This window comes from Glycine max, chromosome 2 (assembly GCF_000004515.6).
Source record: "Glycine max cultivar Williams 82 chromosome 2, Glycine_max_v4.0, whole genome shotgun sequence".
NCBI lineage: Eukaryota > Viridiplantae > Streptophyta > Magnoliopsida > Fabales > Fabaceae > Glycine > Glycine max.
Genome location: NC_016089.4, coordinates 13,058,187 through 13,075,223, shown reverse-complemented (window position 1 = coordinate 13,075,223; position 17,037 = coordinate 13,058,187). Strand labels below are relative to the sequence as shown.

Genomic DNA, 17,037 nt, shown 5'->3' with positions numbered 1-17,037 from the left:
AGAGTCGCAGGATGCCTTTGACAAACTCAAAACCGCCATGACCAGTGTGCCGGTGTTAGCTCTCCCTAACTTCAACGAGCCTTTTACGGTGGAAACAGACGCATCTGGCACCACCATGGGGGTTGTGCTCATGCAGCAAGGACACCCACTAGCATTTTTTTAGTAAGAACTTCAGCCCACGTTTATCACACGCTTCCATGTATGTGAGGGAGCTTTATGCAATCATCGCGGCGGTGCGCAAATGGCGGCAGTACCTTCTCGGCCGTCCATTTACTATCCTCACCGATCACAAGAGTCTCCGAGAACTCATGTCGCAGGTGATCCAAACCCCTGAACAACACTACTATCTCTCTAAACTGCTTGGCTTTGATTATACCATACAATATAAGGCTGGTGCAACTAACGTTGTCGCAGACGCGCTCTCACGTAGGCCACCTGATTCAGGCCAACTGCTCTTCCTCTCTGTGCCGCAAATGGATTTCATGCGTGATATTCAACAAACGCTTGAGGATGATCCTAGTTCTCAGGAGTTGGTACGCAACATTAAGGCGAATCCTTCAGCACACCCTCAGTTTCGCCTTAGTAAGGGATATTTGCTGTTCAACGGTCGTATTTGGTTGAATAAAACCAACCCTTATATTCCTTCCTTATTACTGGAATTCCATGCCACACCACTTGGTGGCCATCTGGGGATAGCCAAGACCACACATCATCTCGAATCAAGCTTCTTCTGGCAGGGAATGAAGCACGATGTTAAGCAATTCATTCGAGAATGCAAGGTTTGCCAACAGAATAAGTCCAGCACTAGGCGCATGGCAGGTCTTCTGCAACCGCTACCAGTTCCGACGGGGGTATGGGAAGACATCTCCATGGATTTCTTCACCCATCTACCTCCATCCAACGGCTTCACTGTCATCTTGGTCGTGGTTGACAGGTACTCCAAGGGGGTGCATCTCGGAGCATTGCCCACGGGGTTTTCAGCCTTCAAGGTTGCCACAGTATTCATCGACATCATCTGTAAGCACCATGGATTCCCTAAGAGCATCGTTTCCGATAGGGATCCCGTGTTTCTGAGTGCCTTCTGGAGAGAACTATTTTGGCTCTGCGGCACTCGTCTTCGGCTAAGCACTGCGTATCACCCTCAGTCAGATGGCCAGACTGAGGTAATGAATCGCTTCCTCAAGCAGTACCTCAGGTGCTTCGTACACTCCCAACCGTCGACATGGCTCCGTTATTTGTCTCTCGAAGAGTGGTGCTACAACACTTCTCTACACTCCAGTTCGGGGCTCACTCCGTTTGAGGTCATATATGGCAAACCTCCACCGTCAATACCTCATTACATTCCCGGCTTAACGAACAATGAAGTTGTTGAGTCACTAGTTGAATCCCGTCAAACTATGCACGCTAAGTTGCAGAAAAGACTGAAAAAGGCTCAAGATTCCATGAAGAAATATGCAGATGCTCGACACGAGGATATAACATTTTCTGTGGGCCAATGGGTCTACGTAAAGCTTTGCCCAAATCGCCAGCGATCAGTCGCCGGAGTCAACCATTCGAAACTGTCAAAACGTTACTTTGAGCCCTTCAAGATTCTGGCCCGAGTAGGTGAGGTCGCGTACCGACTAGAACTTCCGGCTGAAGCACGCATTCATCCTGTGTTCCATTGCTCCTTGTTGCGCCATTATCACGGAGCTCTGCCCTCAGCCACTGAACCTTGGCCCCTGGAGATCATCGGCCATAAACCCCTACAACGCCCTCTTTGCATCCTGGACAGCAAGCTGGATACTTCTACATCCCCTCCAACTCAGCTGGTTCTAACCCAATGGACTGGGCAACCTCCAGAGGACACTTCCTGGGAGCCATGGCCCGAACTACAAGAGGCCTACCACCTTGAGGACAAGGTGGTGTCTGGGGGAGAAGGTATTGTTAGCACCCACGCCGCCTGCTACCGCCACGACGAGGCCTACTCGCGCAGTAACTAAACCCAGTTATCTGCAAGATTATATCAGCTAACAACCTATCCATTCGTTGTAACCCCATGAGTAACACGTGCAAATTAGTAGCAATAAGACACGTGCTTATTAGTTTGTTATAGTTAGTTACGCATTCCGTTATGGCAGTTAGATGCCTCGTGCTTGTACTCCTTGCGGTATATAAACTGCTGGATCTTACGATACTGATAATGAGAATAAGCATTGCATTTAGACTTCAGGAGGATCCCTTCCTCGAATTCGGGCAACCACTTCTTCTTCCTTCCCTCACTTGCACCATCACACTTAGCCTCAGGCCTCCACAGCACCACCGTGACCCCTAAGAGGTATGAAGAGTCTTTTCAATTGTTATATCTTTTCTATGCTTTGGGAGATGGAATCTCCAATTGTATGGGTTCTAAGAACCAGCCTTGCATTTTTTATGGCTTAAAAATGTTATTTTTAGGTATAATTTGATTTGATTTTTTCTGTTTTTATTTTTAAAGAAATAAAAAATAAGAATAAAAATATGTTTGTTTATAATTTAAAAAATATTTTTAAAACTGAGAACAAACAAATCAAGGTTTTTAGTATTTTTGGAAGAAGTGAAAATACAATGATATTTTAGAGTACTTTCTTCTCAATACATATTTTCTAAATCTTGAAAATTTGAAAATAAAAATTATTTATAGAAAATAAAAAATAAAAAAACACTAAAATCAAGCCCACGATTGTCCAGCTGTCAAGATTTGAAGATGTGAAATATGAGATATATTTATCTTTTATTTACAGTAGATTGTGACTAATTATTATAATTTGGATAAATTTGTAATGATTATTACACAGTTACAATGTCTATTTTAGAAAAATTACACAATTACAATGTCTATTTTGATAAATTGGTATAATATTTATTTTAGATAATTTCTGTTGTGACAGATAAATTATGACTTTTAATCAATATTATGGTTATTATTATGTTTGTTTTAAATTATATTTGCCAAAATATTTTTTTAAGTGATTATTGTGATGTTTGCTTGTAACAATAAAAAAAGAGCAAAAATTTACCTTAAAATTATATTTTACCCTTAAATGAAATGAAATTTGGTATCTAACAAATTATTCCAATAGAAACATACTAATGTTTAGGTTTATCAAAAAATTACTGACATTTACGTCCAATAAAAAATTACTGACATTTTGATACAATGAAAAATTACTGAAGTTTTGGTCCAACGGAAATGTACTGACATTTTGGTTCAAAAAAAATTATTAACATTTTCCTTCAAAAAAAATCACTGGTATTTTTGTCCAACAAAAAATTATTAACATCCAATAATGGTAACTTACTGACATTTTCATCCAATCTATTCAGTATGACCACATTGGCAATTAATTTTGTGACAAATTCATCCTTCTATGTCACACAGGCTATTTTATTAACAATAACAAATGAAAGTTAACGACTGGATAAATTTGTCACACTTTTTACACTTTCAGAGACTAAATTTTGAATTTTAATCTTTCAGGGACAAATTTGTCAGTGAATTACACATTTAGGGACAAAAATGACTATTTACCCTAGGATTCAATTGTTGTGAAATGCTTTGATTTTTGGAAATATTAATTGGAAATAGAAGTGTTGTAGCACTTTAGCTAAAAAGTGTTTAACCTTAACTTTATTGGTGGTGACTTAACCACCCTAAATTCATATTAATATATTAAGTGCAAAAGAGTTATAATAATAAAATTATGACCCTTCGGGACATAGCAAAATATTGAACTAGCTTTCGAGTTCAAAATAAAGAGGTAGCAAAAACCGTCTTAGATTTCTAAAAAGATAATAATCATCTTAATAGGATTAGTATAACTCTCGGTGTCATATTTACACTATACAAAGGTTGTAGACACATAATAGAAAAAGGTAGATATAATATCCAAAACTTAAGGAATAATATACCAATCATAATATCAAGTATATAGCTGTTGTAAAGATAAAAATTACAAGAGGGAATTGAATTGAGATATAAAATTTTTTGGGAACTTTTTTGAGAGAGAAAGATTATCGTCTGCCTCTAAAGATAAGAAAACAAGGTTTTAACAAATGTGATAAGACAAACCATACTTAACAAATTTAAAACACGTTTTCACAAGAGATAAAAAAACCCACGGTCATGAAAGAAAAAACAAACGAGGGCAAAAGACAAATGTACAAAGAGATTTATACTGGTTGGTCTCTACTATCGTCATTGTCATCGTTATTATTGTCATTGTTATCGTTATTATTGTCATTGTTGTCATAGCCTCCACCAATGATGGTGGTCATGACAATGATGACGGTTATGACAGTGAATATGACAATGATCATGGTGATAATAGTGATGTGTTAACGATAATTTTAAAGAAAAAAAAGAATAATATCATATAAGAGAAGTTGTAACGAAGAGATGAGAAAAAAAATGTCGAAAGAAGATAAGAGAGAAAAAAATTAAAAATTAAATGATAAAATATGATAATATCTTTAAATTTAATTTTGAGAAACAAAAGAACTAATAGATTTTTTCACAAAAAAAAATATATTAAATGCTAAGGCACAACAACTAATTAAAGTGGATAACAGTCCTCATATTTATCTATGCATCCAATAGGGAAAGTTTCTTGGGAGATATAAGTTTAATTTTAATCAGACTATTGTTAAGATTGATAGAGAAAATTTGAATTGAGACAAAAATATCTTCTTTTTTTTGTACATTGAGGCAAACATATCTAAACATGGTTTAATTAACTCTTCTCATGGAGAGATAAAGTCTAACGGTGATTAGACTACAGTTATGGTCGATAAAGACAATTTTAATTGAGACAAAAATATCAATATGCTGTTTTTTTTACATCTACAATATCGTACCAATAATCAACTCTTCTCATGAGATTATATATATATATATATATATATATATATATATATATATATATATATATATATATATATATATATATAATTTGAATTTGAAACTTTATTTAAAGAAAAATAAACGTGTACCACTTAAATCATCCATTAATTAGTGAAATAAAGTTTTTAATTCAATTATATATGTACATGTTAAAAGATAATAAATTCTGGCGGATGGTAAAGAGATAAATTAGTGCAAGAAAAATATGCATGGAAACATTTTTTTTTTCTCATACTTGATTCTTGGTAAGAAAAGAAAGATCCTATTAATGATAATTAAGATTTCAAATAAAGATTAATCATTTATAAAAATGATAAAATCGTTACACCGATAACATGATGAAAAAGTATACTCAATGTTTGATTAAACAAGTTTCAGCAAGTCAAAATCTGACCAATTCTTATTCCCATTCAGAAAAACATAACTTGAATTCTCGATGACTTCCCCATAAAAAAAGGAAGAAATTAATTCATCCAAGTTTACAATGCCACACTCTAGAGATATTTCATTAAAACATACTCATTTTATGCTGCTCAACTGTTGTCTCTAATATTGTGCAATGAACATAAGAAAAGAAACTATTATCACTGTTTGGTAGACATGCTTTTGTGACTGGCCCACGTTGTTCAAACACTGGTCAAGATCAAAAGGCCTATGTAGGGTCAAATGCATGCAATTGTGTGTAAAAAAAAACGTTGCATATGGTAACATGATAATGTAAATAATGATGCACAAGGAAAATTGAATGAACACACTGGTGGGTTGGGTAGAGGCTCTTGCCGGGGCGCACCAAATGTTATATGCTATCCTAATCAGACCATCATTTTCATGCCCTGTCATTGACGCCACACGCCTGAACCCCCTAAGATTTCGTAGATAACTTTATCTTTTCCTACGTGGAAATACATGTCTCTCTTACAAATGTTAATTATTAAATCATTTTCCTATAATAGGTGAAGTATATCTGTTTAACTTTTCCTTCTTAATTAATTTACTTATCCATGCAAATTGATCTTATATCAAGATCAATATTAATTAACTAATTACTATTGGCTTATGTATAAGCAAGAGATAGAGTTTTAATTTGGGTTACTATTTTTGTTCTAGCACGCAAATTGGGTACTTTGTTAGACTAGCTCCTCTATCATTAGAAACTATCACTTTCTCTTCAATTTTTTCCACTAATGTTTATATAAATTGAAGCCCATGATTGAATACCATATGCACATAATTCCCGATATTTTAGTTTATACAAAATTTAAGTGAGATGGTACGAAGTTCTGTTCACATGTCAAAGATGAGAAAGAATATTTATTGTAGCTGGTACTTAATGCTTTTGAGTTGTCTGATTTTGCCTTAACTGTGCATGTTACACAGATTGTTTACCAATCAAATTCATCCTTAATCCAAATAAGCTAATACGGGAGGGGGTGAATTTACCAATCAAATCCATCCTTAGAAACCTACTTGTCCTTTAGATTATTTTTGCCAAGTGTTAAATGATATTGATAATATGCTTTTCATGGGCTAATAATAAGTTTAGAAACGATTTTTATTTCTCTGTGCAAATATCTTTTCATGCATAAGAGGGGCCCCAAATATATATATATATATAAAAAAAAAAAAAGGAAACCTCAAAATAGCGTATCTTTGAGACACCCATCTTAGGGGCGCTGTCAGTTCTCCACAATTATAATGGTGATTTTGCAATCCATGTCCTGGAAGAAAACTGAAAAGATGGCACCTTTGTTTGTTTGTTTGATCCCGAAATTATTACATAGTCCAAGACTATTATATTTTTATGGTCCTAATTAATCTTTACCTAACACGTAATTGATGTTTTTAATTTATATAAAAAAAGTTAATAAAAATTATTCAAAATTATGAGTTATACTTGGATTAAAAGTTTGGAAAGTAATTCTTACGAACTCTAATTTAAAATTACAAAATCAATATACATTGAATAAAGAAGGAAAAAAATGTTACTTATGGAGTAAAAATACGTTTGATATCTCTCAGCTTTAATCTAAACATTGACTGAAATCACTAATGGTTACAATTTTTGTAGCTTTTCATGGAAGGTCACATCATGTTTACAAAAAGTTGGCTAGCTAGTGGGCTTAGAACCAAGGAATAGAACACCGAAGCTCCTTCACTCAGCCAGCCACTATTGCTATTAGCAAGGTACTAGTATGCCAAATATATTACCAGCCTTATTAGATGTCATCACACTATTATATGCTGCTTATCCTAAGTACATTGGAAATGCAGTAGGGAGGAATTATTCCATACCAAAACCGCGTATTAAAGTGAAACTTATCTACTATTTCCCATGTACACAGATTCCAACATGTAACTGATGGAAGTTGCCTAATCTATGCCTCTAATAATTTAAAGAATGAAGATTTGCCACTAGAGTGTACAAATACGTGTTGGATATACAAAATTTCACTATACTACTTTTTTTTTCCATATATTTTTATACATATTCTTCTTCTTGGCACGGAAATAGGGAAGCAAGAGGTGGTTATGTTCTCTTATGGTTTGTTGTGGTACAAAATTGACCTGTCATTGCCACTCATCAATAAAGGTCCCTAGAACTGAATTGCCAAAAATTGACGAAATTGAAATTGTGATGCTCTTAAAGTCATGAGTGTAACTTCTAGGTTTAGACGTGAGCAATGGACTCAACTTTACAATGAAACAAAACAAAAGGGGTTGCTTAATGAAAGTGGAGAGGTTGTGAAAAAGCTTTTAGTTATCCTGAATTAGTGGAAATCAGGCTGGGCTAATTAGAGTGCACCTTTGTGTGCTAGCAAATAATTTAGCCAATATGTTTCGCTTTTTAACTATTGAACAATTTCTTGACTTAACTTATAGGACACCATCACATTAAATACAAATCTATATATAAAAAAATCAGAAATGCCCTTGATTGCTTGTTTGTTTGTTAATAACAAATTAACAATTAACAATAACAACCGTTGTGCTAAAAATGATTTTCGCTAGCGAATTATTGTGGCAAACTTTATGAAATGAAAAAGCATGGTCATCATCCTCTTATGTGTATTCTGAATAGTCCAATATGTCCCTACTCAGACAGAACCAACCACTTTAAATTCCCACCCTTTTCAAAATCCTCATGAAGACATGTTGGCTGAGAAGTGATCCTAACCGGTGGTGGTTTGGTTTACTTTCCGGCGAGCATAGCCATTTCTTACATGCCAAATCCTCAGTAGTGGAGAAGCATAGGATCTAAGTATATTATAGAATGTGCTCAAGAGCATCAGTACCACAACATCAATAAAAAAAAAATACCTTTTCCAGCCCCATATATAATGTCATTTTGGACTTCCATTACGCATTCACAAGGCATCACCTACTAGAGCCTCTACTACTGCTTCTTTCTTCTAAGGTTTCTTCAAAGAACAACAAACAAAGAAGATGGTGAAGTTCTCAAAGCAATTTGAGGGGCAACTCATTCCAGAATGGAAAGAGGCCTTTGTGGATTACTGGCAACTCAAGAAGGACCTCAAAAATGTCCATTATTTTATTAATAACACCAACAATACACCCAACAATACTTCTTTACCTAAGTACATCTTTTCATCAATAAGAAACTACTCTCTATTTGGCCACCAACATAGAGAGCCTGGACCAATTCAAGTAATTATTCAATCTTTTTCTCTTAAGACATATGGAACAAACTTTGTTCAATAATATTGATGTGTAAATATTTTGGTTGATTCATGAAATTTGTTTTGGTCTTTTTCAGGTCCATAGGAAACTTGCTTCATCATCTTTTAATGGGGACATGTACGAGACTGAACTGTTAGAGCAATTTTCTGACACTGATGCTACTAAAGAATTCTTTGCATGTCTGGACCAGCAACTAAACAAGGTCAACAAGTTCTATAGAACAAAGGAGAAAGAGTTCATGGATAGAGGAGATTCCTTGAAAAAACAAATGGACATTCTCCTAATGCTCAAAACCACATTCAAGGAGCAGCAGAGCAAAGCAGGCTCTTCCCATGGCTCCAAGGAAGATCAATCTATCTCATGCACATTCTCTAATGGTACATAACCAACCTTGTCTTTTAAATTTAGATATTTCATGATTCAATGTCCTTCATTTGAATATTTATTCACAATTTTATTGCATTCCAATTATTTTCTTACAATTGGCATTCTGTATCATGTGAGCACATATGTCAACCTATATGCATTTCAATATGGAATCTTTATCATAACTAAATCACCTAACTTCTATCAAATGTTTAAGAAAAATGTTAAATGTTACAAAACGGTTTTCGTTTAAATCAAACAAACCAGAGTTTTCTATTATTGTATATTTATCTAATTTTTTTTTAATCAATATTGTTTAGAGAAAGGGTTATCATTCTATGTTACTTTTGTGTATACGTTATTCATACTAAATAGTAGCACTGCATGGTTAAACAACATATATCTTTTCCGGTGATGCTATTTAGTAGAACATGTGTACGAATTGCACAAAAATAATGTGGAATGATAGTCTCTTTTTTAAATAAATATTAATTAAAAATTAGAAGAAGAAAAATGAGATTAGACAAAAAAAAAAGTTCATGTGAGTTTGACAAAAATCCTTTCAAAGCAAATAGCATTTTTCTTGTTTTGCTTATTATAGTCAAATATGGAAGAGAGAAAAAAAACTTGTACTATATAATATTCAACCAAACTAAATGAGCACAAAACACAAACAATTTTTTATCATGAAAGAAACTAGTTAAACACTTTTTTTTTATCATTTTTATATGAAACATAATATGAGGAAATGATGAGTAATTATGTGTATCTCAAACTCTGTTCACTGCAAACAGAGGAAGACTCTGTTAGGAGCAGAGCACAACAAGAAGAAATGCTAGACACTACTAGCACAGATGATTTTGAGAAAAATGAAGCTCCATTTTCAGATTTCCCTCGTGTAGAAGAACTTGCCAAGTCTATGCAGATTAAAAGAGAAGATGGAAAACTGAGAACACTTTCTGGCCGTGTAATCAATTGCCAAGGGAAGAATCTGAGGATAAACATTCCTTTGACGACGCCGTCGCGAACCTTCTCAGCCATAAGCTACCTTCTCAGGGAAGATTTTCTCAATCAGTCTTCAAGGAAATGTGGTCCAGAAGGTGCCAACAACATTCACCTAAACAAAACTAATTTGCACCATGCTGAAAAGATGATCAAAGGAGGTTTCATTGAACTCTACAAAGGACTAGGGTATCTCAAAGTTTACAGGTAAAAATATAGTCACAAATTTCTATGGTCACTTGTAAACTTGTTTGTTTAATAAACTTAACAAATATATAGGATTTAATGTGCCAAAATCTTATGTTTTCTTTCAGGAACTTGAACTTGCTTGCATTTATAAAGATTCTGAAGAAATTTGATAAGGTAAGTGAATTAGAGGCTTCAAAGTTGATGTTGAAGTTAGTTTTCAATTATATGTGTATTAACAAAACAAAAAAAAAACATTTCTATGTGGTTTTCAGGTCACTGAAAAACAAATTCTTCCCATCTATATCAAAGTGGTTGAGAGTTCCTATTTCAATAGCTCAGACAAGGTAAATCTCAGGCACAAATGAAAACTGTGTGATACAAAAATATCTAAGTTCCATCATGTCAAACTTTGATGTAATATGTGTGTGATCACCGACAATCTCAAGTGGCCAACAATCCTATGATTCATGTGTGCACCACTAGATGACCTTGAGTCATGCAAAATAAAAATTAGATATGCTTGTCTGTCACTTGCACAAGAGTTTCTTTAACTTAATTTGTGAACTAGCTTTGCTTTGTTTGCTCATTAGTCTGAGAAATGACAGGTGATGAAGTTAGCCGACGAAGTTGAGGAACTGTTCATCAAAAATTTTGCTGAAGACAACCGAAGAAAGGCCATGAAATACCTTAGACCGAGCCAACGCAAAGAATCTCATGCTGTAACTTTCTTCATTGGTGAGTTAGTTTTAGCCAAGAATTTGGTCTTTTTTATTTTTCACCTTTTACAATGTCTTTTGCATTTGCTTGTCAATCATTTTGGTTGAGATCTTTAGGCTTGTTTGCTTTGTGACCATTAGTATCTAAAGAAACCACAATATGGAACCTTTTAAGGCACTAGGCTAAAAGGAATGGCAGGAACTGGTCCACTCTTTGGTGGAAGGGAAGTACAGGTCCCATGCTACTCTATCATATTTAAACCATACATTACCTTATGAAGAATGAACCTTACAAAGGCCATCTCAACATATTAGGGAACCATCACATTATGGTGCCTATGTGGGTTTCACTAACAATATGATACCTCTTTTAGTGCAATTATTGTACATAATCATGATAACATCAGTTTCATTTCCTTGTTTGTGCAAAACTAAAAGGCTAAACCTATTGATCCTGCTGGCAAAGCTAAAACCATGGAAAAAATGGTCAAATTTGAAATTCCTTGTTCATAATAATTCATTCTTGGTGAATTTAACCGGTGAATCCATACAAAATTGCCAAACATTCTTGCATAAATAGTGTTGATTATATAGAAAGTTACTTCTAAGTTCTAACATAACTGATTATCTTTCAAATAAAATCAGGACTATTTACTGGAACCTTCTTGGCACTTCTTGCGGGATATGCTATAATGGCTCATGTGACTGGTTTGTATAGACCACATCAAAATTCAGTGTACATGGAAACTGTCTACCCTGTGCTTAGGTAAATAAACCTGATTTTCATAGCTAAAAATTTCATTCAAATGTGCATGGTATTTTCACATCAATAACTTATGTTATGTTTTGCAGCATGTTCAGCCTTGTGTTCCTACATTTCTTTCTTTATGGTTGCAACACTCTTGCATGGAGAAAAACTCGCATAAACTACAGCTTCATTTTTGAGCAAACCCCTACCAAGGAACTCAAGTATAGAGACATATTCTTAATTTGCACAATGGCAATGAGTGCTGTGGTTGGTGTAATGTTTCTTCATTTGACTCTACTGACAAAAGGGTATTCATATGCCAGGGTTCAAGACATTCCCGGGCTTCTTCTTCTGGTAAATAGTTTTATTACATATTACATTCACTTTTGCAATTTTTTTGAAACTAGACTAATGTCTAATACTTAGATCATAGCTCAACTGAAAATTTAACATTGTTACTACACGTGCAGGGCTTCTTACTAATACTAGTATGCCCCTTCAACATTATATACCGGTCAAGCCGTTACCGTTTCCTTTGTGTGATAAGGAACATAATTTTGTCACCCCTTTACAAGGTAGTGTTTCCCACTATCATCATTGTAGCATCATGTCATCAGGCACAAAACACACTACCACTAACTGTTCAAAAAGTTGAAAAGAAATTTAATGAAAAAAAATATTGAGCAAAAATAATTATTGTAGTGGACATATCCTCAATGGTTTCTCTCGTCTTTTTAGGTTGTCATGCTGGATTTTTTCATGGCTGATCAACTTTGTAGTCAGGTACTAAATCTCTTTTTTACTAACAAATAATAACTTATTCTAAGGGAACAGATTAGTATTTTATTTAATAATTGTATTAGTATTTTATTTAATAATTGTATCATTATTTTGTAGGTGCCAATGCTCAGGAACCTTGAGTACGTGGCATGTTACTATATAACTGGTAGCTACAAAACTCAGGACTATGGATATTGCATGAGGACAAAGCACTATAGAGATCTAGCTTATGCAGTGTCATTTCTACCCTATTATTGGAGGGCTATGCAGGTAAAATATTGAGTAAATTAAACTTATACTTCTTGAGATTTAGTCAAATTTCTCCTAATATTCCTTACTCTTTTATCCCTATACTACTCAATTATTTAAAATACATTACACCGACACTCCCTATTACCCAAGAAACACATTATACAGTGTAATCCTTAAGGGGGTTGCTTATTGGTTAAAAAAGCAGGGTGATTATGTGTAATCTCAAGAAACCTCATGGGATGTCAGCGTAATCAATAGTATTATTGAAACTGTTCAGCTGTCATCGTGTTGGCTGGACAATTTAAGTTTTTTTATTTATTTTACATTTATTATTCTTTCTTGTTTTTTGTTTTTCTTAAAAACCATGCAATGCACAGGTTCCGATGCTAGTTTGCTACAAAATATTTCTCTTTTCCTTCCCTTGAAGCATATTATCCAATCCAATAATTAAGAAATGGATAGGACTAATGTCTCCTAATTCATTTTGCAGTGTGCTAGGAGATGGTTTGATGAAGGGCAAACAAGCCACCTTGTGAATCTAGGCAAATATGTATCAGCAATGTTAGCAGCAGGAGCAAAAGTGGCTTATGAGAAAGATGGGAGTGTAGGATGGCTTTGTGTTCTTGTGGTCATGTCAAGTGCAGCAACTATGTACCAATTGTACTGGGACTTTGTAAAAGACTGGGGTTTGCTCCAAATGAATTCAAAGAATCCATGGCTAAGGAATGAATTAATGCTTCAGAGAAAAGCCATTTACTACTTGTCAATGGTACATATCAGGCCCCTCTCTCTTTCTTCACTAAGGAGCCTATGGTGTGGGCCATTGGCATGCAATTGGCACCCCAAAAGCTAGTAGCTTCACTTATCAAAATTAGACAAACTAGCTAATATTTATCATAGTCAAAGCAAAGAGGACAGTAACCTTACTATTAGGTGTTTCAGGATAATAAAATGCCACAAAGTGGAGAATAAACATATTCTCAAAAGAAATGCTGATAAGGCCATTACACAAAATTAAAGTGAGATTCCAAATCTAGATCAAAAAAGGACAAAATATAACAACAGAAGATTATATTTCGCCTAATAATTATACTAATTAAAAGCACACTTTGTAGAAGCAATTTTTTTTTATTTCTTTTCATGAGATTTACAAATATGGGGTCGTCCTCCACTTTTAGACCTTGACCATGAAAAGATTTGGCAATTTATGCAGGGATTAAACCTTGTTCTGAGGCTTGCTTGGTTGCAAACTGTCCTTCATTCAAGTTTTGAAAACGTTGATTATCGAGTAACATCCTTATTTTTAGCATCTCTTGAAGTTATTAGACGAGGGCTATGGAATTTCTTCAGGTAAATGAGTTAGCATAATCTTACTTTTAGTTTAATTTCTATGCACGGTCAGAATTAAAAAATTTATGCTATCAACTAATTAAAAATTATATTGTTGTTATGACTTTTACTAGATTTAATAAACTTTTCAGATATCATGATTTGTGATTTGATAATAATGTATACAACATTAACTATTTATTTTCCCTCACCACACATCATTCAAGCGTAATTTTTGTTTTAATCGATGATGTAAACTTTACATACAAATATATAACAAATAGTATTTTATTATGGTGCAGATTGGAGAATGAGCATCTAAATAATGCTGGCAAGTTTAGAGCAGTGAAGATAGTACCACTTCCTTTTCATGAAGTGGATGAAGAAGACTAATAATAAGGTCATTTGGGTGATTTATTCGAGGGTAGGGGATGCTTCCAGACAAGTATTTCAAGGAGAAGATTTTGTTGTCTTTTAGTCAAGTTGATGTATTATTGATCAACTTGATTATTTCATTGGGTTGATGATTTGCCAGATATCATCCTCAATTCTATACACAATTTTTCATTAACATGAAATAGAAAATTAATGAAAAAGGTGCGGTTCAACTGTTGTTTTCATGCACTTTCAGATCCCTTATTTTATCCCACATTATGTAAAATTGCAACAATTAAAGAGAGGGAAAAGCGAAAACGCATGTTTTTCTCCAATAAAATTGTTGAGGTCTAACATGCTTTGGGAATATGAGCGAATTATTCCTTAAAATGACTTTGCCGATTAACTGATTATGTTAGCAGTATTCCCTTGCTAAGTTCATGTTAAGGTCTAATTAAAATACTATATTCAACATAAAAAGCAATGCTAAGACAATATACTTTTCTAAGAAAAAAAAAAGAAGAAAGCTTTGTAAATATTCATTCAATACAAAATGAGGTTAATTAATTTTGGTGCATTATTAGTATAAATATTCTTAATTAACTAATTAAAGATCAGTTTAGATAAAGTTTTGAAATAATTGTGATGAAAATCAATCATTTTCAAGTATAAATGTGTTCCACTTAAGCTCTAAAGAATACATATGATTGAAGTGTTGAATTGTTTATAAATGAATACAGAACGTACAATTAGCTATTTCAACCAATCAAGCATCAATTTCTTAAAGTGGTTCATACAAGAGGCATTGCACCGAGACAACCAATCTTGAAGACACTACCACAAATAAGTCCACAACTGTTTACGACCCAAGATGCATTGCTCTTTACCTCGTACAATTGGTCTGAATATAATTCTCAGGTAGACTAGAAAATTATAATAATTATCCGATGTTTGCTTTTTAGGCAAAAAATAATTATCCAATGTAGCATATATATCATTTTGTTACATAATATAATATTTCAGTGTTGTCATTTTGACTTCAGTCAAGTCATCCACAGTTATCATGAACCCACCAAAGTTATCACGCGGTGAAGGGTTGCTCCATTCTGTACTTTTTAGTTTTTTAGTTTTTAATAAGTGGATTTTGAATTTAAATGAATCCAATCGAAATTGAAAGAGAATCAATCTATATATATTCGGATATTCCACATTTAATGTATCTATCTAGTATCTATTGTCCTGTCAAAAATCTATCTATCTATTGTTATAGATACACAAATTTAATGCTAAAAAATTGGAAATTCATAATTGTTTTTTTTTCTTTTTATTGTTTTTAACAAAAAGGATAAAATAAAATATTTGATAATCACTTAGACAGCATAACTCAAAGAGTTGATACAGTTGCCTAAAGATTCACTATATTCACATGTGAAAAATAATTTATTTTAAAAAAATTTATATTCGATTTTTTCTTTAAGTGTATAATTTTTTTGACTCAGCCTCTTCCACACACCCCGAGCGATTGCTGAATTAACTTAGTACATGTATTCATTATTTTCCATCTTTTCCTGTGAATAAATAGACCCTTAAATGTAGTTCTGATTCATCCCAATTAAATAAAATTGGTAGTGCCTTTATTGACATCAAGCTTGTTCGCTTATTTGAACAAATTAAGTAATCTACTATTTATTTTACCCTTTTCTTAAACATTTTGTTGTAAACATATGTAAATACTTTGTAAATTAGATTTTGGATGACTTGAATCTCATGTATAATTTGTTGAAGCGTATGCATGCTCGTAACACACACTTCGCAATCACCTTCCTCTCACACTTTTGGATCCAATCAATACCTCGGGCTTTGAAAGTCATAGTGTAAATTTAGTGCATTATATATAAGTGGGAGAGTTAGTCTAAAAAGATTTAGATATTTGTATTGTTAGTTTTATTAACAAGGAGGATTCAATTCGTGATATTTTATAATTTTTTTTAATCATCTAACTAATATTATATCTCCATCAACAATTTAACTTATATATTATCAATCACCTCCAAATTAATTAATTGAATAATGTGTGTGAATTATTTTAAACTGATTGATACATAAATTTAATTTCAATGAGAAAGTATTTGTTTTTTATACAGAGATTGCTAAATCAATTAATTAATTTGTATATTTTAATTTATAACATAAGGGTAAAAAATAAAAGTAATCTTAATTGCTAAATCTTATTTTTTGTTATGCAGGAATTGTTAGACTTAAATCTTAGTTAGACCATAAAATTACCAAAAACATTATACACATTGATTCTTAGGAGTGTTTTTGGATCGATTTTTGTTGAGTTTAGTTAAATTTGTGATCAAATTCAATTAAATTTGAACCGGTTGATTTTAGTTAATTTTCCAAGAAAAAAAAATATAACTCATCCCAAACCAACCTATTAGTAAACGATTAGGGTTGGATTGAGTCAGCAGGTCAAAGCATTAAATTTTTCAATTGTTTTTTAAAATCTCATATTTTTAATTATCCAAATGCATTATTTATAATTGTTGCGTGTAACCAAATGGTGGAAGAAAAGTTTAAGTAAGGAAAATTATCATGGTCATCACATAAACAACATACTATATTGAACATGATTTAAAAATTAAAATATAATAAAC

At 33.2% G+C, this 17,037-nt stretch overlaps 1 protein-coding gene across 1 annotated transcript; it reads left to right on the top strand.

Moving 5' to 3' along the window:
* The first annotated feature begins 8,055 nt into the window (after positions 1–8,055).
* On the top strand, positions 8,056–14,626 carry PHO1-H14 (PHO1 family protein). Its single transcript, XM_003518778.5, has 14 exons — positions 8,056–8,587; positions 8,697–8,997; positions 9,781–10,195; positions 10,303–10,351; positions 10,450–10,521; positions 10,783–10,912; positions 11,539–11,659; positions 11,746–11,995; positions 12,112–12,216; positions 12,380–12,424; positions 12,539–12,691; positions 13,164–13,442; positions 13,887–14,023; positions 14,305–14,626. The coding sequence occupies exons 1-14, from the start codon at positions 8,366–8,368 to the stop codon at positions 14,393–14,395; spliced, it is 2,370 nt and encodes a 789-aa protein (XP_003518826.1). The 5' UTR covers positions 8,056–8,365; the 3' UTR covers positions 14,396–14,626.
* The last annotated feature ends 2,411 nt before the right edge of the window (positions 14,627–17,037 follow it).